This window comes from Nicotiana sylvestris, chromosome 10 (assembly GCF_000393655.2).
Source record: "Nicotiana sylvestris chromosome 10, ASM39365v2, whole genome shotgun sequence".
NCBI lineage: Eukaryota > Viridiplantae > Streptophyta > Magnoliopsida > Solanales > Solanaceae > Nicotiana > Nicotiana sylvestris.
In genome coordinates, this window is record NC_091066.1 from 139,528,683 (window position 1) to 139,550,057 (window position 21,375).

Here is a 21,375-nt window from a genome sequence, read left to right on the forward strand (position 1 = left end):
AAATAAGTGAGAAATGACTTCAAAATTTGCCACCGGCTGTCCAATTGCACAAAACGGGGTCTAGCTAAGACATCGAAATGTCATAAGTCAGAAAAGAACAACAAGCGCATTGAGCTGGTAATAATCAACATGCTTTGGGATCCTTATGAAATACAAAGGTTTGGTACATATCAATTCATAGACAATGCAGCAGATGGAGGGTGTTAGGTGAATAGATTAAGGGTATTTTCTGTGATAAGATTCACAAAAAGTGGTTAACAAGTGGCAAGCGAGGCCTTCCATGCAGAAATCAAAGTTATCATGGCAAGCGGGGGAGCAATAGACTTCAAAGCCAAGGCCAGTGGTTTAAGTCAAGGAAGAACAACATACACACTGAGTTGGTAACAATCAACATGCGTTGGGATCCATGTGAAATACAAGGGACAAAAAAGGTGGTAAACCAGTGACAAGCAAGATCTTCCATGCAGAAATCAAAGCTATCATGGCAAGTGATGGAGCAATAGACCTCAAGACCAAGGTTAGTGATTTAAATCAGGAAAGAACAATGTGTACATTGAAGTTGGTAATAATCAATATACCGTGGTGATCATGTGAAACACAAAGGTTTGGTAGATGTCGGTTCATGAGCAATGCAACAGGTAGAAGGTATTGGGTCTGAACGGATCAGAGGTATTTTCTGTGATAAGGGTGACAGAGAAAGTGGTCAGTCAATAAAAAGGCAAGGTCTTTCAAGTTGAAACCAAAGTTATCATGGGAAGTGAAGGAGCAATCGCCTTCAAAGTCAATGCCACAAAGCAACCACCATATTTATAAACTCACAAGTTTTCTTTGTTTGAAACAGGGATAAATATTGTGTCCAAATTAAAGCTTGGAAGATTGAATTTTTTTCAAATGTCATGCCCAAATTTTGTCAGCACAAAGGCGGTTTGAGAAGGGGAAAGGAAAATTTGTTCGATATGTAGGAACCCTCCATGAGGAAAAGCATGGTTCCGAGGCAAGGAATTTTGTTCGTCATGCAGAGATCCTCCAGAAAGAAAGCATGGCTCAGGTAAGTTCATTCTCGGCTCTTCAGGACCCTCCTGGATAATGGGATTTAGTTTTAAGTGTTCAGGACCCTCCTGGACAATGGGATTTAGTTCTAAGACCTTCATAGAAAATAAGATTTAGCGTAAGTTTTACCTTTAGGAAATATGATTTAGCTTTGAAGTTGTCACTCTTAAGGTGAGATTTAATTTGAAATTTTCAGGACCCTCCTGGAAAATGGGACTTAGTTTAAAATTCAAAACAATCATGAGTAGTAACATCTAGCATAAATGTACCCCAAAAGAATATAAGTTGGTTTCAAAAAAAAATTTTGTAGATAGAATTCAGCTAGGAGTTGTCAGGACCCTCCTAGAAAATCGGACCTAGTTTAAAAAAACGAAACAATCATAAATAGAAAAATATAGCATAAATGTACCCCAAAGGAATATAAGTTGGTTTCAAAGATTGCATGTTTAAGATAAGATTCAATTAGGAGTTTTCAGGACCCTCCTGAATAATGGGACCTAGCTTTAAGATTTCCATTAGATAACAAGATTTAGCATAAGTTCTGTTGTAGGGTAATATAGTTTAGCCGTAAAATTGTCACTCTTAAGATAAGACTTGATTTTTGATTGTCAGGACCCTCCTGGATAATGGGACGTAGTTTAAAACTGGCTTGGATAACAAGATTTAGCATAAGACATACCTTCAGTAGATATAATTCAGCTTTAAAATTGTCGTTAATTAAGAGTTGTCAGGACCCTCCTGGATAATGGGGAATAGTTTAAGACCGACCCTTTTGGATAACAAGATTTAGCGGAAGTAACACCTTTAGAAGATACAACTTAGATTTAAAATTGTCGTTTAGTTAAGAGTTGTCAGGACCCTCCTGGATAATGGGGAGTAGTTTAAGACCCTCTTAGATAACAAGATTTAGCGGAAGTCATACCTTTAAAAGATATAGCTTAGATTTAAAATTGTCGTTTAGTTAAGAGTTGTCCGGACCCCCTGGATAATGGGACATAACTTTCAAATTCTTAATAATATTTGGTAATATGATTCAGTTTAACACTCACATATGCGCTCAGCTACCAAACTGGGGCAGAAAATTTCTTTGTTTTGTCTATTTTGTTGAAATCAGGGACCCGCTTGGAGAACAGGGAGAAGCAAGTCAATTTTCAGCAATCAGGCGCCCACCTGGAGAGCAAGGGAATACAATTCAAGTTTCAGCAATCAGGCGCCCACCTGGAGAGCAAGGGAATACAATTCAAGTTTTGGCAATCAGGCGCCCACCTGGATAGCAAGGGAATACAATTCAAGTTTTGGCAATCAGGCGTTCACCTGGAGAACAAGGAGTAACAATTCGAGTTTCAGCGATCAGGAGCCCGCCTGGAAAGCATGGGAACACATTCAAGCGCAGCAGTCAAGAGCCCGCCTGGAGAACAAGGGAGTATAATTTAAGTTTTAGCTTTCAAATTCTTGGTTTGTCTATTTTGAAGTCAGGAACCCGCCTGAAGGGCAGGGAATACTTTCAAGCGCAGTAGTCAGGAGCCCACCTGGAGAGCAAGGGGATACCATTCAGATTTCAAGTAATCAGGAACCCGCCGGAAAAACGAAGGGAAGAAGCAATTCAAGCTCAAGCAATCAGGCGTCCACCTGGAGAACAAGGAAGGGCAATGGAAGATTCCGCAATCAGGCGTCCGCCTGGAGAATAAGGGAATACGATTCAAGTTCAGCAATCAAGCGTCCACATGGAGAACGAAGGGAACAAGCAATTCAGGTACCCGCCTGAAGGAGAGGGAGAGCATCTCAAGAATACAATTCGAGTCAGCAGCGAAGGAACGACTGAGGGAAATGCAAATCAACAAGGCAACAATAGTCACAAGACCAAGTTTGAAAATAAATCTTTGTAAAGCATAGATTATAGCTTAGTCTAGCTTCTTCATTTTTGTCATGGTGTAATAAGGAGGATAGTAGGCAGTATCACCAGCAGCAACAATAGTAACAGTAAAACTGCAGCTTCATGATAGTCCCAACTACCAAACTTCTTGAACTACACGCAACCTGATTCCCCTATAACCCGGGATATGTAGGCTGTCCAAAACCAAGACTCAGTTGCACCCTTTCTCTTTTCTCTTATCCTTATTTCTTCTCTTTTGAATAAAAATATGTTCAAAAATTAGTCACATGACTCACCTTATCTTTGCTTGAAAACTCTTCATGTTTCCAAACAAAGAAGGGCAGTTGTGAGCACCTAATTTTTGATAATATTTTTTTTTTATCAGTTCTTCTATGCAAATATTTTAGGGGTTTTAACCTGCAATTTTTAGCTTTGTTACACTTTTTATTATAGGGTAAAAATACAAAATTTAAAAGGTGAATTATTACTATTAATATTATTTTATTTTTATTTTTATTTTTAAAATAATAAAAAAAATTCCGAAAAAATATTACTCCCTCCGTTTCAATTTATGTGAACCTATTTCTTTTTTGGTCTGTGCCAAAAAGAATGACCCCTTTCCTTATTTCGAAACAATTTACTTTTATGCAATGATTTATAGCCATACAAAATATATGTGCTTTATTTTACACCACAAGTTCAAAAATCTTCTCTTTTTTCTTAAACTCCCTGCCCAGTCAAATGGGTTCACATAAATTGAAACGGAGGGAGTAATTTTTTTTTAATTTTCGGGAGTGATTTAAAAAATAAGAAAAAGGGAAGTATTGAATGAAAAAAATAAAAGTAAAAGTAGGTGGAATTCTCCTTTAAAAAGTAAAAGAAAGTAGAAAATTAAAAAAATAAAAGTAAAATTTTGTGGAAATTTTAAAAAAATAAAAAGTAAAAGAAAGTTAGAATTAAAAAACAAATATAAAGGTATCTGAAAATTAAAAAAAAAATTAAAGTAAAAGAAAGTAGCATTTATAAAAGAAAAGCAAAAGAAAGTGGATTGTTTTTTAAGAAAAGTTAAATAAAGTGGAATTCTCTTTTAAAAAGTAAAAAAAGTGAGATTTTAAATAAGATAAAAGTAATTAAAGTTGGAATTTTAAAAAATAAAAGTAAAGAAAGATGGGATTTCTTTTTATAAAAAAATAAAAGCAATTTGTAAGTGGAATTTCTTTTAATTAAAAAATAATAAAATAATAAAATATATTTTTAAATAAATCTGAAAAATCTCGAAAATTTTACTATAAATAGGAGGGAAAAATATGAAGAGAGGAGAAGAAAAAAAGAAGGGGGCGGAGAGAGCGATATACACTCGATATACACTCTGAATACACTGGATATACAGGGGCAGAATTCATTTTGGAGAGAGTAGAAAAGATAGAACCAAATTTTCTGAAATACTGAGAGCAGAAGAACACCAGAGAGAGTTCAAAGCTAGAAAGAGAAAACACAGAGAGATTTTCGGACTATTTTTCTTCTCTATTTTTACTGGTTTTCTCCGTGTTGCTGAGATTTCTGGATTGAGGTGTTGAAGCTACTGTATTGGGCTTTCTGTTGCTGTATTTTGCTGTTTGTTGTTGCTGATTGCTTACCCCATTTTTCTGTTCTACATACCAGGTACATGTCCTGAAACTCGATGTATGTAAATATCCAGTTGAAAATGAATGAAGTGGAGGCCTATTGTTGTTGAAGTGGAGGCCTATTGTTGATTTACTGCTTTCATTATACTGTAATAACCGTACTGATGGACTGTTAATTATAAGTTTGTGCATTTGAACCGTTAAGTGTGTGTTAGATATTTAGAAATGCATATGAGTTTAGTTGAGTATTCGTTGTAATAATTCCATGCTGGACTAACAGAATAGTTTCTATTAGTTTAGTTAATTTCCGGTTTTCCTAGATCTGTATAAATGGTATTTTCAAGCTGTGATTAATTAGGCTGTAGACTGTTAAAGTAGTGTGATACTTCTTCTGATCATGGGAGCTTTATATTTAGTAGTGATGATGTGAGTTAATCTATAATTCTGAGTTTGAGTGGTTGTGTGTGGGTTCGAAATCAGAAAGTTAAAAGTAGATATGAGATATGTAATTCGTAAGGTTAATTTAGGCAATCCATTTTCGTCCAGCATCCTTAATTCTCGAGTTTCAATTCTCATATGTGGTCACGTTAGTGTTTAATCAAAGTTCATGAGTCAGCATTTTAATAAAAATGAGTCATAGTAGGGAATTTGAAATTTGAACTAGTATGCACCATGTTTGAAATTGTGATCATAGGCAGTTTACGTGGGTCATGAAATCTGAAATCAGTTGCTTTCCAACTCATGTTTAATGTTGCATTGAATTTATTTTACTGGCTAGTTAATTTTAGTAGTAGATTCATCAGATTTGTGTTCTTAATTAAATTGAAATTCCATTTAGTGTAAAAGACAGGGCTTAACAGGCTAGTCCCTAAACATTTGGGCCTCAGGATAATTGATGCACGGCCCAGGCCAGTTTTGGCCCCTTTCTCATTTAGGCCTGGGCGAAGGTCTGTTTTGGCCGATTTTATGGTGTATATCTGGTTTTAAATTTCCTCTACTGGGCTCACATCGGAGCCCAATGGTCGGATGTTGGTGCAAAAATATTACTTAGTTTGCATCAGTCCAGTAACAAATTAATTAGGGCCTTTCTTTTATTTTAGAGACAAATTAAGTAGAAAACTATAGATTGCTCTAGGTTTGCACTTTAAAATAATAAAACGGGATGAGCCTCGCTAAACAAAACACATAAATTGCGGGGCCCTCGATAATTGTATATATTAAAATACTTAGATTTCGGGACGGGCCGTTTTAGCGAATTTCACGGCCTTCCCCAAAATAATAACGTGTTAGTCTCTTTAGGCGCGTATTTTAATAACATTACATCCCTAAACTCGGGTGCGCATTTATGTGACCCAAATCCAAATCCCAACGATGTTAAAGTATGTCCAAAAACCACGGGTGCATTTATGTGACGTGGTTCAAGACTTGTTTTAATGACGTTGCAATTTTCTTTAAAAATGAATAAAAGCGGTTAAGGTTAAAATTTGCACATAGGTTCATAATTGTTAAAATCAGATAATTTAAGCCAAATATAACAGTTGAGCGACCGTGCTAGAACCACGGAACTCGGGAATGCCTAACACCTTCTCCCGGGTTAACAGAATTCCTTACTCAGATTTCTGGTTCGCGGACTGTAATACAGAGTCAATCTTTTCCTCGATTCGGGATTCAACCGGTGACTTGGGACACCATAAATCTCCCAAGTGGCGACTCTAAATCTTTAAGAATAAATCCCGTTTCGATTGTCCTTTAATTGGAAAAACTCCCTCATGCCCTTGCGGGTGCAGGTAAAAAGGAGGTGTGACATCTTTATAAAAAGGTATGGATCTGAATTTGCTATAATCGCCGTGTATGTTGATGATTAAATATCATTGGAACTCCTGGGGAGCTTTCAAAAACAGTAGACTATTTGAAGAAAGAATTTGAAATGAAAGATTTTGGAAAGACAAAATTTTGTCTTGGTCTACAAATTGAGTATATGAAAGATGGAATATTAGTCCATCAATCAACATACACCGAAAAGATTTTAAAGCGATTCTATATGGATAAAGCACATCCATTGAGTACCCCGATGGTTGTGAGATCACTTCATATAAAGAAAGATCCATTCCAACCTCATGAAAATGATGAAGAGCTTCTTGGTGCCGAAGTATCATATCTTAGTGCAATTGGGGCATTAATGTATCTTGCCAATAATTCCCGACCAGATATAGCTTTCTCAGTAAGCTTGTTTGCAAGATTTAGTTCTTCGCCAACACAAAGACACTGGAATGGTATTAAATATATTCAGATACCTCCAAGGGACCATTGATATGAGTTTATTTTATTCAAATGAATCCAAGCCATCATTGATTGGTTATGCAGATGCAGGATATTTGTCTGATCCACACAAAGGTCGATCTCATACAGGCTATTTATTTACAAGTGGAGGTACAACCATATCATGGCGTTCGACAAAACAAACTATGGTTTCTACTTCTTCAAATCATGCATAGATAATAGCCATTCACGAAGCAAGTCGAGAATGCGTTTGGTTGAGATCGATAACTTAATACATTCAGCAAACATGTGGTCTTTCTTCGAAAGAGAATATTCTAACAATATTGTATGAAGACAATGCTGCATGGATAACTCAATTGAAAGGAGGATATATCAAAGGAGATAGAACAAAACACATTTCACCGAAATTCTTTTTCACTCATGATCTTCAGAAGAATGGTGAAATAGATGTACAACAAGTTCGTTCAAGTGATAATTTGGCTGATCTGTTCACTAAGGCATTACCAACCTCAATATTTGAAAAGCTGATATATAAGATTGGAATGCGTCGTCTTCGAGACATTAAGTGAGTTTTCATCAGGAAGAGTAACTACACGCTGCACTCTTTTCCTTAACCAAAGTTTTGTCCCACTGGGTTTTCCCGGTAAGGTTTTTAATGAGGCACCAAGCAATGCATATTATAAATAACTATGTACATCCCAATATTTTTTTTGTAAGTTCTTAATGAGACACATTATCTTACATGGACATCCAAGGGGGAGTATTATAAATAGTTTATACATTGGATGCTACATTGGATGCTCATATTGTGAATAACATAGTTTGTACATTGGATGCTACATTGGATGCCCATGTTGTGAATAGCTTAAAGATTAAATCTCCTACTTTATGTCCATCATCTTTACTTTTTATGCCTATAAAAGGCTATGTAATTGTAATGGAAAGATACACCAAAGTGAAAGAAGAAAAGACTTCTTCCTTCTTTCTATCTCTTCTTATTTACATTTTACTGCATTCCTTTTATTTTATAACAAAAAACTCTTTTTTCAAAAACTTTTTTTTCAAGTTTCAATCAAATCTATGTCCAAACGCTAGCTAAAGTTAAACAATTTATTAAGCGGCACCAAATGGAGATAAGCGAGAAGCCGAATGCGATGTGGCATACCCGAAAGCCCTAAGAAATGCATACGAAAGAAAGTCATATTAACCCGAAAAAAGTGATCCAAAAGTGGATTTGACCTTTTATGTACATATTTCTTAAAGTTGATCTAATATTATATATTGGCACCCATACTCCAAAAAGGTTGAACGGTGCACTTGATTGAAGGTTAAGTTATTTACCCAAAAAGTAATAAGGATCGATTCCTACTTACTATCGTACTTTCTTTTTTCTCCTTTCTTTAGTAATACACCCATGTTTTAGAAATTTTAGATCCGCCTCAGGGCACTTTAATGTGTTGGTGAAGAAATTACTGAACAAGGTAGTAGGCGGAAGTGCAATGGAATAAAGCAATGTGAATGTAAATTCGCAGGCTTAAAAAAGATTTCCTTGTATTCTAAATCTTTTGTAGAAATAATATCATTAATCACCTCAGTACAATGTAAAATGCAATTGCTAAGTATTTTCTTGTACTGATACCTCCACAGGATTGCTAATTTTAATCTCCCAATAGACCTTCTAGCTACACCTGAAATGACACAAGTTCCGTCGCTTACTATCTTCTTGCTTTCCATGAAAGCACAAAGCTCAGTTGCAAGTGCTGATGGCATCTCTTTAATATCCACGAGTTGATGAGTTTCTTGAAATTCATCTAGGATGACAAGCAACTTACCGTCTTCTTCAGCTGTAGTTGGAAGAATGTCGAGTATAGTTCTGCATTTCTTCGCTAGCCATCTCATTGCAACAACTTCGTTCTCTATTGAAAGTTGGTATCCTGAATAGACTAGGTGTGCAACTGGCCTGCGATTGTTTTGAGGGACTGCCCAGATTCGAACTGTTGATAGTAGAGCAAAGGATGGTTTCCCATCTGGCTGAATGTAGAGTGACTCGCTCTCCCATGAACACAAAGAATACATGTTTGGCTCTAAAGGTATAAAGGCCTTGTCATTTGGGTTGTCGGAAAGAATAAATCCGTAGTGTTGAAGAAGCTCCAAATTTGTGTAAGTTCCATAGCTTAGAAGAACCTGCAGTGTTCAATCACAGCGGACCTTTAGTACAAACTCTTTTTTTTTCTTTTGATATCTGAGAAATCCCTAAGGGCATGGCGCATGGTTCAAAACCATGTCGTCTACCATTCTCCACTTAAATATTACGCTTTTGCCTGCCACAAGGTTCGAACCCATGACGTGCGCAAATCATATGCTATGCTCTTCCCACTAGACCAAAGCCTTGGGGGGGGGGGGGGATTAGCACAAACTCGTTCGAAAATTCAAAGGAAGATGGAGTTGGAGTTGTCTTAATCTATTTAAACTTCAATGACCCTGGATTTCCAATTGCGATATATGTGCTGTTAATCATTGAAGTTCCTAATTTTCTGAATATCAAGTAAAAGACCATTCACCATACACAAGTTTTTCATCAAAACGAGCCATATTAGTTAATTCACTCCATGCCATGCAGATGAAGAAAGAAAATGTATTAAAAAGGGAGGAATAACTTCAGCATCACCTGTTCTCCTTTCTGGTAGTTTCTTCTAGCATAGAAGCAGTATGAAGAAACGTCTTCCTCATATCCAGCATCAATTAGCCTATGTGCTGCAGCCAATTCAGTTACTGAATTAAGCATACTGTCTTCTTGCAATGAAAATGCCTCTCTAGTGACCTGATCTTCAGAATTAGATGTTTCCTCTCCAGGTGCCGCGTAGTTGAAGAAATCCCCCACAGGGCAAAAACAGCCAGCTTCATCCCAAGGTATGTGCATGGTGCGCGAGGATATCTTCAGCAAGAACCTTTTACATGTTAAACTATGAATATAACATGAAAACTAGGGAACATATAGTAACAAGTAGCTGACAGACAATGAATATTCAAGTACATCATGAATCAAGATAGACGATAAGTGGTCAGAGTGAATCGTGGATCAACCATAGCATACGTAAATATTTCAATGAGTTAATGCTTTTACTAGTCAGAAACTCTTAACTTTAAAATGAAAAGGTTTTCCAAAAAAGTTAGCACGGGCAACTCCATACTTACAGAACCAAAGGCCCATAGCCAAGCTTTAAGAGCCAGGAGCTGCGGCTTGAGCTTGAGATCATGCATAAGCGCATTAGCTTCTTTCCACTCTCCTTCAGCCTTCTGAGAAGCCTTTTGTGCAGCCCAGATGGCATCATCAATCTTAAAAAAAAAAGGAATTAGAAATATTTCAGACCTTTTAATGGTGCCAACTATGGAATACATTTTAACTTGTAGGGATTGCGACAAACTTGCAATGCTTGTATCTCGAATTTTCCAAAATCCGCAAGTGTGTCATAACTGCGGGGGAACTGCTTTAGATAGGGCCACCACCGTGAACTCTTCCCCTTGTTCACTTCATTTAATAGTGCAACAGCCAAAATCTGCAACAAAAGTAAGTTAAGAAAGCAAAAATATCAGACTGAAAGAAACCATCACTGCCGGCCAAACAAATCACAAAGAGGAGGGTGAGTGGTAACTAGTTAACCAATCTGAATGTGGAGATATGAGCAAAAGATTCACTTGCACAACCAAGGTTGCAAAGTTTTACTATATACATTTGAAGAAACTGCAGACACAACATAAAGGTCAAGCCAATACTACAGTAGTTTCTAAGTTGAGTTGTTCCAAACGTACATTCACTTTCTAAAAAAAACAAAGCTTTTTCGCTACACTTTCCATAGCATTTTCAATTCACTTTGAGCGCCACTTTTTCTACTTTAAATGTTCATTTCAGAATGTTATCTCACAAACTAAATAGAGCACTTTAATTGGGGCAGAGAGTAGTAGTATAGTGAACAAGAATGGAGAAACTTTAAGCCCCAGAGCTTTACCAATTTGTTTTAAGGCCAACTATAGATATATAGCTCCATAATCTTTTATATTCAGGTAACACGTACCAGACATTCAGCAATACGTTTGAGTTAACTTCACATTACTAGTTGAGCACATAAAAAACTCCAAAAAGAAAAACACTTTCTGGTTTAGTCCATAAATCGCAAAACCCAAGTTCTCATTCTTACAGTAAAATGGAGAACAAAGAAGAATCACCTGAGTACAGCAGAGAGAAGCGTGTTTCTTGACAGCAATTGACAATGACTCATCGTTTCTCATAAGACGTTGACTAGTCATTAACACTCCCTTTGGGACTCTAAGAATCAATTCCCCTTTCTTAATATCACGAGCTGCTGCTAAACCTCTCCTGCAACAATAGAGATCATTCATCAGCTCATTTCTTTATAACCGATAAATCTTCGAGGGCCATTGACGCACAGTTTGAAACTCGTCGGATAATGAGTCCATCCCTCTACCCTTTTCCACTCAAATACCAGGCTTTTGTCAAGTTTTCGAACTCTTGAGATACGCCTAATCCACGTGCTTTGTTATTCGAGGCTAGTGGCAGACTATTATAAATGCGTCAGGTGATGGGCCCACCCCTCTACCCTTCTCCATAATACTAGTTTTTTGAAAGCATTCGAACCCGTGACGTGCCCCTAATCCACACACACTTGCTATGCTAATCAAAGGGCCAGTGGACATGGTTCGAAACACGGTGGATAATGGGCATGCCCCTATCCACTTAAATATCATGCTTTTTTCCGTGCTCGAACACGTGACGTGTGTCTGATCCACATTACACATCACGTGTTGTGCTCTTACACGAGACCAAAAGCATCAGCTCATTTATCATGTATACACAAATCAACCTTGTCTAGAAGAGAATTACAATTCACCATATGCAAAGTACTATAACACCCATTAATTGTTTTTTTATAGTTAACTCAGACCCTACTTATGGTATTACACCGGATATGTTGTTGTTGCGGTATTCAAGATTAGCATAAAGATACAAACTTTAAAAGAAACTTTCTACTATATCTATATATAACTGTGCCACTACAGTACCAAAAAGAATGAATTGTGATAAATATTTTACCCTCCAGCTTCAGGGAAATTAGAGACAAAAAGGGAGTATCCCAAACAAGAAGCTGGTGATGGGGTTATAGAAGTTGATGGAGAATCTGAGATTCCAAGCTCAGTTGCCCATCTCAAGAAGCTCTTCAGGTTCAAAGCTTCAGCTTCATCATCCATGGCGGCTTCTCTGTAAAATTGGATTTTTCGTTTCTTTTTTCTTTGTTTACTATTTTCATCAATTGGGCCAATCCATTAAAACTGGGCTCAAGTCCAAAAGGAAAGGTTTTCGGGTTAAATATTGGTAAATAGCCACTTTTAACCTATGTTATTAGAATTTAGCAGGTATTTGGAAAACTATTAAGGAATCTTATGGAAATGTACCAAAAAAGATACTATTTACCAATAACTATTCATGTTAGTCATTTTTACCAGAAATAGCCAAAAAGAATTATCATTGATATACAACATTCAAATGACATGCAAAAAAGAGATTTTTTTCAATGCGTAATGTTTCGATTCATTGATAACACATAGATGATGCAATATATAAAATTTGAGCAAGATTGGAGGTGATTTGGATTGGTTTGGTATCAAAATTCGTAATTAAAATTGAGTTTAAAAAAATTTCTCTGCGACACATGTATCTCACACACAAGTATACATGAATATGCATGTGATACACATATGATACGTATGTAATATACAAATAATACACAGTGTGATACATATATTATTTTTTTCATGTTCATCTTTTACTTCAAATTTTCAATTTAAACCACCTCAAAACTCCACTGAATCATCCCAAAATTGAGATTCAAACTTCTTAAAATGGACCCAATCTATTCCAATAATACGCGCTCAAAAGAAAGCAAAAATTTGATCTTTTTTGTCTATAAATAGCTAATTGGCTAATATTGGTAGCATTTGACTAATATTAGTAAAATTTTATGAAATCGCCAATTTTTGTAATAAGTTGCTATGGGTAGACATAACTGGTAGTTTCCCTAAATTACTCTCTATTCAATTTAGATGACACATTTCGCTATAAGGAGTCAAACTGTGTGAAATTTGGACAATATTTTAAAATATTTTTTTTAATCATATTGACCTAAGAAAAATCGCAAGTACAATTTTTTAATATCTAAATTTTAATTTAAAATTTTCAAGTTGAACTAATTCAATTTAGCTTCAAAATTTAGTCAAATTGACTCTCGATAAGCGAAATATGTCATCTAATCTGAAACAGAAAGAGCAGTATTTAGCCACTCCTTTCATAATGAAAAAAATATTTGGACAAAAATGCCTCCAACACTAAAACACGGACATAGCTCTAGTAATCGGGGTTGAACTTTGAAACTTTGATGGGTGAAACCCCCAGAATACTATGCTGAAGTTCAAAAATTTCCTTTCAAGTGAAAACCTAGCATATCACTAGCATCATATGCTGGAGTTTGACATTTTAGGTGAAACACAAGACATATTGCTAGAGTTATTTGGAGTCATTCTTATAATTTAATTGTCTTTCACTTTTTCTTTTAGTTTCATAAAACAATTAGTTATCACAACTCCATTGCTATTATTCTTAGTCGGGATCAATCAATTCAGGATTGTCAATGGATATTACCGAACCGATTTTTAGGTTTCTTTTAATAAAATCGTAGGTTTTTATATAAATCTATAACCGTACCGATAATTAGTTTAGTTTTTTATTTTATGGAAATAAACCGAAATAATACCAAACCGTATCAAATAATTTACATATGAAAAACATATTTATATATTAAGTACAAAAATAATAAAACATTAAAATTTTCCTTGGGCCTTGAAATTATGAAAACGGTTACAAGCCAATAAATAATTAAACTCAAAATCCTAATTCCCAAACTTATTATGCTACTACTACTAAAACTAAATTATTTCCAGCATATTTACTAGCAAGACATAAAATATTCTAGCGATTATGAGTATCAAACTATAATGTATCGAATATGTTTCCTTTTGTATGATTTAGATTTATCCTTTTGAATATTTAATCTTCTATAGACTTTATTCTTGAGTCTCAACTTGATTAATATCTTTTCGCTCATGTGATATATATTTTCTTTGTCTTTGCTTCGTTTCCTTTGCGCTACTGTAGAATAGTTGATGGATCTATACTTTATTCATATTTCATATTTTTTTAATTCATCACCCTTTAAATAGTAAAAATATGTAGAGAGTTTTGCTAAGTCCTATAAAAGTACGTATGTTATTACATTTTACTTTTACTAGTGACTTTCACATTATTTTAAAAAAAATATACCAAAAACTAACCGAACCATACCGATACCGAAGAGAAATCGGCATGATTGGGACGATTTCGAAAAGTTTAATTTTGGTTATACATAATAGAATAATCGAAAAATTGGAACGGTATATAATTTATAAAATAACCGGCCGAGTCGAACCATTGACACCCCTAAATCAGCCTCACAACTTTCTTGTTCCAAAACTATCCTTTCTAAAAGCCAGTTTTACTAGGGGTGTCAATGGTTCGGTTCGGCCAGTTATTTTATAAAATTTGTATCATATTAATTTTTTGGTTATTCTATTATGTATAACCAAAACTAAACTTTTCGAAATCGTCCCATTCATGTAGGTTTCTCTTCGGTATCAGTATAGTTAATTTTTGGTTTTTTAAATAGTACTTTTATATTAACAGTTGAAGTACAATGCAATAACATGCGTACTTTTATAGGAGTTATCAAAAACTCTCTAGGCATTTTTACCGTTTAAAGGGTGATGACTTAAAAAATATGAAAGATGGCTTGAGTATAGATCCATCAACTATTCTACATCAGTGTAAAAGAAACTAAGCAAATATAAAAAAAAATATAAATCACACGAGTGGAAAGATATTAATGAAGTTGGGACTCAAGAATAAAGTCTATACAAGATTAAATATTCAAAAAGATAAATCAAAATCATTCGGAAAGAAACATATTTAATACGTTGTAGTTTGTTACTCATAATCGCTGCAACACCTTATGTTTTGCTAGTGAATATGCTAAAATATTTTAGTTTCAATAAGAGTAGCATAATAAGTTTGAAAATTAGGATTTTGAGTTTAATCACTTGTTGGTTTGTAACTGTTTTCATAATTCCAAGGCACAAGGAAAAATTTAATGTTTTATTATTTTTAAACTTAATATATGAATATATTTTTTTCATATAAATTTACTCAGTACGGTTCGGTATTTTTTCGGTTTATTTTCATAAAATAAAAATTCTACCCTAATTATCGGTATGGTTATAGATTTATATAAAAACTAATAATTTTATTAAAAGAAGCCTAAAAATCGGTTCGGAATGGTACAGTTTGGTCAATTTAATTGATTTTTAAATATCCATTGATACCCTTAATTTTTACGACGTGAAATAATGATTTCTCGAACTACTCTGACTTTTTCTTCCTTATTTAAAAATAGATGACTCACAAAAATCATTGAATTATTATTGTGTTTCAATTAATGCCCTATGTCCAAGCATATAGGTAATACTAACTAGCATGTACAAGAAGAATCGGGGCATCATTATCATCTTCATCAGTGGCTGAGGATTCAAAAATCAGGAATCATTCTTAGATTTTGCAATATTAAAGGTTCAGAAATCATGAATCATTCCTGGAGTTTGTACTAGTAAAGATTTAAAAATAAAAAATTGTTCCTGAAGTTTGCACTAATAAAGGTTCACACACTAGGAATCATTCCTGGAGTTTGAACCAGTAAAGGTTCAAACATCAGTAATCATTACTAGAGTTTGAACCCCAATATATTTCACTAGGGTTCCACTTGTCAAAGTTTTGAAATCCATCACCAATTGCTGGAGTTGTGTTTTGTATTTTAGTTAAGGGCAAAAATATCAATTTAATTGGTCTTGTGGTTACTTTGAAATTACATTCCAAAATATGACTCAACTTTAATAATTGGCACAAAAAGTGACCAACCCAACTAAATTTTACTTTATATAAGGCAAAAAATGTCCAAAGTTATCCCAATACTTTTTATTCTTCTAAACTTTCGCTCCATTCATATTCTTATGTTAGAAAATAGTTTAGTATTATAATTGCTATTAATATATCTGTATACGGTCAAAATCGGCTTGCACCTTTTTTATGATTAATCGAGACCAGGGCGTGGAAGGCCGAGGTTCGACCCCATGTCATGACGGTCTGTGGTGTGGAGTTAGATTACCAAACTCATGACTCAAGGACCGATCGAGATCGAGGCCTGCTAAGATCGAGATCGAGCATGACAAAAGTTCGAGTGAGATCGAGGAAGGTTTACCAAGCCAAATAACAGAAAGCCGAGATATCTGTGATCAGGCAAGGATCGTAGCGAAAATCTCGGCACGTACCAAGTCAAGAGCGGTTATTTAGCCAATCATGGAATTTCCTTCTGTATTAAGAATTGTACCATAAGTAGAATTCATCTACTATATAAAGAGGGTTCTAATCATTTTGTAATCATCATATTCACGCATAACAAAGGAAAGACATTACATTTTCTCTCTTAAGTTATGTTTCAGTTCATACTTTTCAATAGCATACTCAGTTGGTTCGAGGGCGATCTACCTCGAGGTCCATAACTGCTCACTATATTAGTTTGCTTGATTTTACAGTTAATTTCTAATATTAATTCTCATATTTCTCAGTTTGTGCCAAGTGAAATCACATATCCTTACAACCACTTATAAATTTAATTGTTATCCAATTTTGAGGGTAAACAGTTTGGCGCCCACCGTTGGGCTAAGGATAATAGTGATTACATGGTACAATTTTTGTAACACACACTATTCTACGCTTGTTCTTTGAAGTGTCTTTGATTCTAGGATCAACATGTCAAACTCTCAAGCAGCACCCACACACACAGACAAGGCCTTGGTCTCCATAGCGAGAATGACAACATAGCCGCCCCAGGAAATTGAGTACCTCCAGTCAACCCCGATAGGGCCCAGGTCGTGGACCCAATCGACGTCAGTTTCCATATTGCCATTAATGGGAATGTGGCTGTCGATCCTAAAAGTAGCGTCCGCAGGGACATTCGACCAACCGATCAGAACACACAGGGTGGTGAAGAAGGCGGGATCAGCCTTTGAGTAATTATTCGAAATATTGCAGACTCAACAAGCTGTAATAGCACAACTCCAAAATCAGAACCATGCACTAAACAGGATCGAACTTGAGCTATCGCTGGAAATTATTCATAGGGCCGAATCGGTGCCAGAAAGATTGAATGGAGGAGAATCGGAGACCAATCCTGCTATCATAAATATGCTCGAAGAACTGGTAAAGCGAATCAAGACAAGGGAAAAGAAGATCGAGGAAAATGATAAGAAAGTGGAAACTTATAACTCCAGGTCGACCAAATCTCGGGGGCACCACTGATATTGAAAGGACTAGATTCCGAAAAGTTTGTCGAAAAACCTTTCCTCCAGAATGTGGCTCCGAAGCAAATCCCTAAGAAGTTCCATATGCCTGAGATTGTAAAGTATAACGGGACGATAGATCCAAATGAACACGTCACCTCGTACACGTGCACCATCAAGGGAAATGACTTGGAAGATAATGAGATTGAATCCGTATTGCTGAAGAAATTCGAGGACTTTCTATCGAAGGGTGCTATGATATTGTTTCATAACTTACCATCTAATTATATTGATTCATTTTCTATGCTTGCAGATTCTTTTGCAAAGGCACACGCCGTAGCCATTAAGGCCACAACAAGAAAGTCGGACCTTTTTAAGGTAAAGCAGAAAGACAATGAGATACTCAGTGAGTTTGTATCTCGGTTCCAAATGGAACGAATGGATTTGCCGCCGATCACTGACAAATAGATTGTTCAAGCTTTTATTCAAGGTCTCAACGTTCGGAGTTCCATAGCTTTGCAGAAGTTGAAAGAACACTTGATCGAATACCCAGTTGTCACTTGGGACAACGTACATAATCGATATCATTCGAAGATCAGGGTCGAGGATGATCAAATGGGGGCTCCTTCCAGGTCCATTTATCCAAACAGGCCCGTCGGCAAAGTTAAAAGGGATATTGACCGGGAATTATGGTCGAACAGAGATTGATATCAGTCGTATGGTGGAGATCAGAGAAACAACGAGCCTGGACGCAACCCCGTTCAAAATAATAGAAGGAATGGTCGAGGACAGAGCTCCCGAAGACTCATGAGAGAGTGGTTTCGATAGGGATGCCGGGCCCAAAGAAGCACCTCACTTTTCAGAATATAACTTTAACGTAGATGTATCTGCATCGTATCGACCATCAGACGAATCAAAGATACCAGATAGGCTCGACCTATGTACACCAAACCGGCCCAGAGATATCCAAACTGAATATGCAAGTATCATGGTACCCATGGCCATAAAACAGAAGATTGTAGACAGCTAAGGGAGGAAGTAGCCTGATTATTGAACGAGAGGCACATTCGGGAATTCTTATGTGATCGGGCCAAGAACCACTTCAAAAATAGAGATTCAAACAGACAGAACGAGTAAGAAGAGCCACAACACGTGATTCATATGATTGTTTGAGGGGTCGATATTCCTCAAGGACTAGTATTTTAATGCACCAAGGTGTCGATCACAAGGGAGAAGCAAACTCGGGATTACTTACCAGAATGGACCTTGTGTTTCATTGACGAGGATACAGAAGGGATCGAACAACCAAGTTCTGAAGTTCCTGACATCGGAGGGAGTCAAACAGTGTACGAAGAGCAACCCGCCGCCAAGGAGATATTTTTAGTCGATGAAGTGATACCGATATCGGCACTCTCATCAGCAAAGGTATCAGATTCGAAGGGAAAGTAGGAGGCCAAATAGCAACAATAGACAACAGCCTTGACCTAATCGGAGAAGAAGGGGAACGACGAGGACGACGACTATTGGATCCCTCAATCCTTCATAATTCCCGATGTCTCCGACGCCACCGAATCAACGGTCGAAGAGCTAGAACAAGTCATACTGACTGAACATCAGCCCGAACGAAAGGTACACTTAGGCACAGGGCTAACGCCTGAGCTCAGGAAAAAACTTATTCATTTACTTATAGCTAACATGGATTTCTTTGCTTGGTCCTACCTCGATATTATAGGGATCCCGCCAGAAATTACCACTCACAAACTGAGCCTGGACCCCAAATTCTGCCCGGTGAAGCAAAAAAAAAGGCCCCAATTCGAGATTAAACATGCCTTCATCAAGGACGAGGTAACCAAACTTCTCAAAATAGGATCTATTCGGGAATTAAAGTATCCCGAATGGTTAGCAAACGTAGTGGTAGTCCCTAAGAAGGGAAACAAACTTAGAATATGTGTAGATTATAAAGACCTGAATAAAGCATGCCCAAGGATTCTTTTCCTTTGCCTAACATCGATCATATAATTGATGCCACGACCGTCTACGAGACTCTCAGTTTTCTCGATGCCTACTTGATAAGTAGGGATTTTAACCTATTATTTGCTCTCTTTTACTTGTGTTTTGGGCCAAAAATGCATGAAGGTATTCCTGGTAACTAATGTAATATGCTTGCTTGCAGGAATTGTTCAAAATGAGCCAAGGGAGTCATAATCAACTCAAAGGAGTCAAAACTTGAACAAAAACCAAGGCTGGGCCAAGAGATCTGAAACGCGGACCGTACAAATATTGTGCGACCGCAGAAGCCACAACGCGCCCCCCATGAGAAATATGTGGTCTGGGAAAGGGAGATTCAGATAGTTGCTTTTTCAGACCAAATGATAAGCAAGGTCCGCGCCAGAAATGTGCGGCTGCAAAAGTATCACCACGCCCGGGATGGAAATTATGCGGACCGCGGTGCATGAAGTTCAGAGATCTCACAACTTGAGCAAAAGAAGGAAGTGCGGTTTGTGTTAGAATTACACGGCCGCATAAGTCCATTACGCGGCATCGATTGAAATTATGTGGCCCCCGAAACTCATCTCAACCCAGATCCAGATTTGAAAAAAGCGAACCGCGGTCAAAATTACGCAGCCGCGAAAGGAAGAATACGGCCACGCTCAGAATTACGTTGCCGCACAACCTCCGCAGGGGTATTTTTGTCCGAAAATTCCAGCTTAGTATAAATAGATCTTTTTGACATTTTTAGGTAATGTCATGTATTAGAGGAGCACCACGGACGACTGACTTTACTACTTTTGGAAATTTTGTACTAGAATTATCTTTCAACATTAGATTTTCATCTTTTAATCTAGTATTATGAATTTTATCTTCTTTTTATCTTCAATTTCTGTTATTTCCATGAGTATCTAAACCCACATCTAGGGTTGTGACCCAATTGTAGTGTGAGTATTTGATGGGTATTGAATTTTAGGGCTTGAATGTGTATGAGTTAGTGATATTTAGCCTAGTTCTTGCTAGAACTATGGAATTAGTGGTTGCAAACACTGATTCATGCCTTTATGACTTAGTCTCTACTTGAGAAAGAGGGACTAAGTCCAGGAAAACTAGGCTAATAAGGAATTGGGGTGAACTCAAGAAGTCGATAGCCCCAATTAAAGGGTTAAACTTAGAGATAATAATACGACCTCAACTAATCACACGATTGCCCTAGATTCTTGCTACCCGTTAGATATCCACCTAGGTGGAAGTTACTACCCCAGTCCCTTTAAACCCTTAAAAATCAACAACAAAAATATTATACTTAGTTTCAAATGTTGCATACAATAGAATAGAGTTAGAAGTAGAAATCAAGCCAAACATGTGTGGAAGTGTAATTAAGAGCAAAACCCGCATCTAGACTTTAATATAAACCTAATTCCAAACAAATTAACTCCCTGTGGATTCGATCTCGACCTAGTTTGGTAAAACTACATCGACCACCCTCGCTACTCAATAGTAGTGCAGGCTTGGACCTGATCAATTTTTAGCGTCGTTGCCGGGGAGTTAGGTGGTTTTAACTATATATCTGAGTACTTGTGTGTTTTGTTTTTCTTTCCTTTCGTTTTTCTAATTTGTGTGCGAATTACTTTTAGGTACCAAATGTCTCTTAACAACAAAGCCCTCGGAAATTTGACATTGGGGGAGGAGGTAGATGATGATCCCGTGGTTGAGATTCAACTTGAACCTCAAGTACAAAGGAGAGGCCAACCGCCTCATGATAATATTCCAAACCACCCCCCACCTCTTCCAAGGGCAACACACCGGGTGTTGCCCAACGAAGGCTATTTAAGTGCAATAGCCCCGCCACGGATTAGGGCGGGCAACTTTCTAATAACCAATGTCATGCTTACACTGTTGGAACAGAGGGGTTTCTTCACCGGAGCTCCACACCAAAATGCCTACAAGCATCTCAAAGGTTTTTTTGACACGTGCTAGGGGAGCAAGAAAACTAATGTCTTTGAGGACGCATTGATGTTAAAGCTTTTCCCATTCTCTCTAAGGGGGGAAGGCTTTGGATTG

At 36.7% G+C, this 21,375-nt stretch overlaps 1 protein-coding gene across 1 annotated transcript; it reads right to left on the reverse strand.

The window, feature by feature from the left end:
- Positions 1–8,277: 8,277 nt before the first annotated feature.
- LOC104216850 (protein SET DOMAIN GROUP 40-like) lies at positions 8,278–12,137 on the reverse strand. Its single transcript, XM_009766986.2, has 6 exons — positions 11,939–12,137; positions 11,053–11,203; positions 10,254–10,385; positions 10,024–10,164; positions 9,497–9,763; positions 8,278–9,012 (listed from the first exon to the last, which is right to left on the reverse strand). The coding sequence occupies exons 1-6, from the start codon at positions 12,091–12,093 to the stop codon at positions 8,278–8,280; spliced, it is 1,581 nt and encodes a 526-aa protein (XP_009765288.1). The 5' UTR covers positions 12,094–12,137.
- Positions 12,138–21,375: the final 9,238 nt, after the last annotated feature.

Coding starts and splice junctions, on each gene's coding strand:
- LOC104216850 (XM_009766986.2), bottom strand. CDS start 12,093: ATGGATGATGAAGCTGAAGCTTTGAACCTGAAGAGCTTCTTGAGATGG. Junction 10,386..11,052: donor CTTCTCTCTGCTGTACTCAG/GTGATTCTTCTT, acceptor CTTTTGTTGCAG/ATTTTGGCTGTTGCACTATT. Junction 9,764..10,023: donor GGCTATGGGCCTTTGGTTCT/GTAAGTATGGAG, acceptor TTCTTGCTGAAG/ATATCCTCGCGCACCATGCA.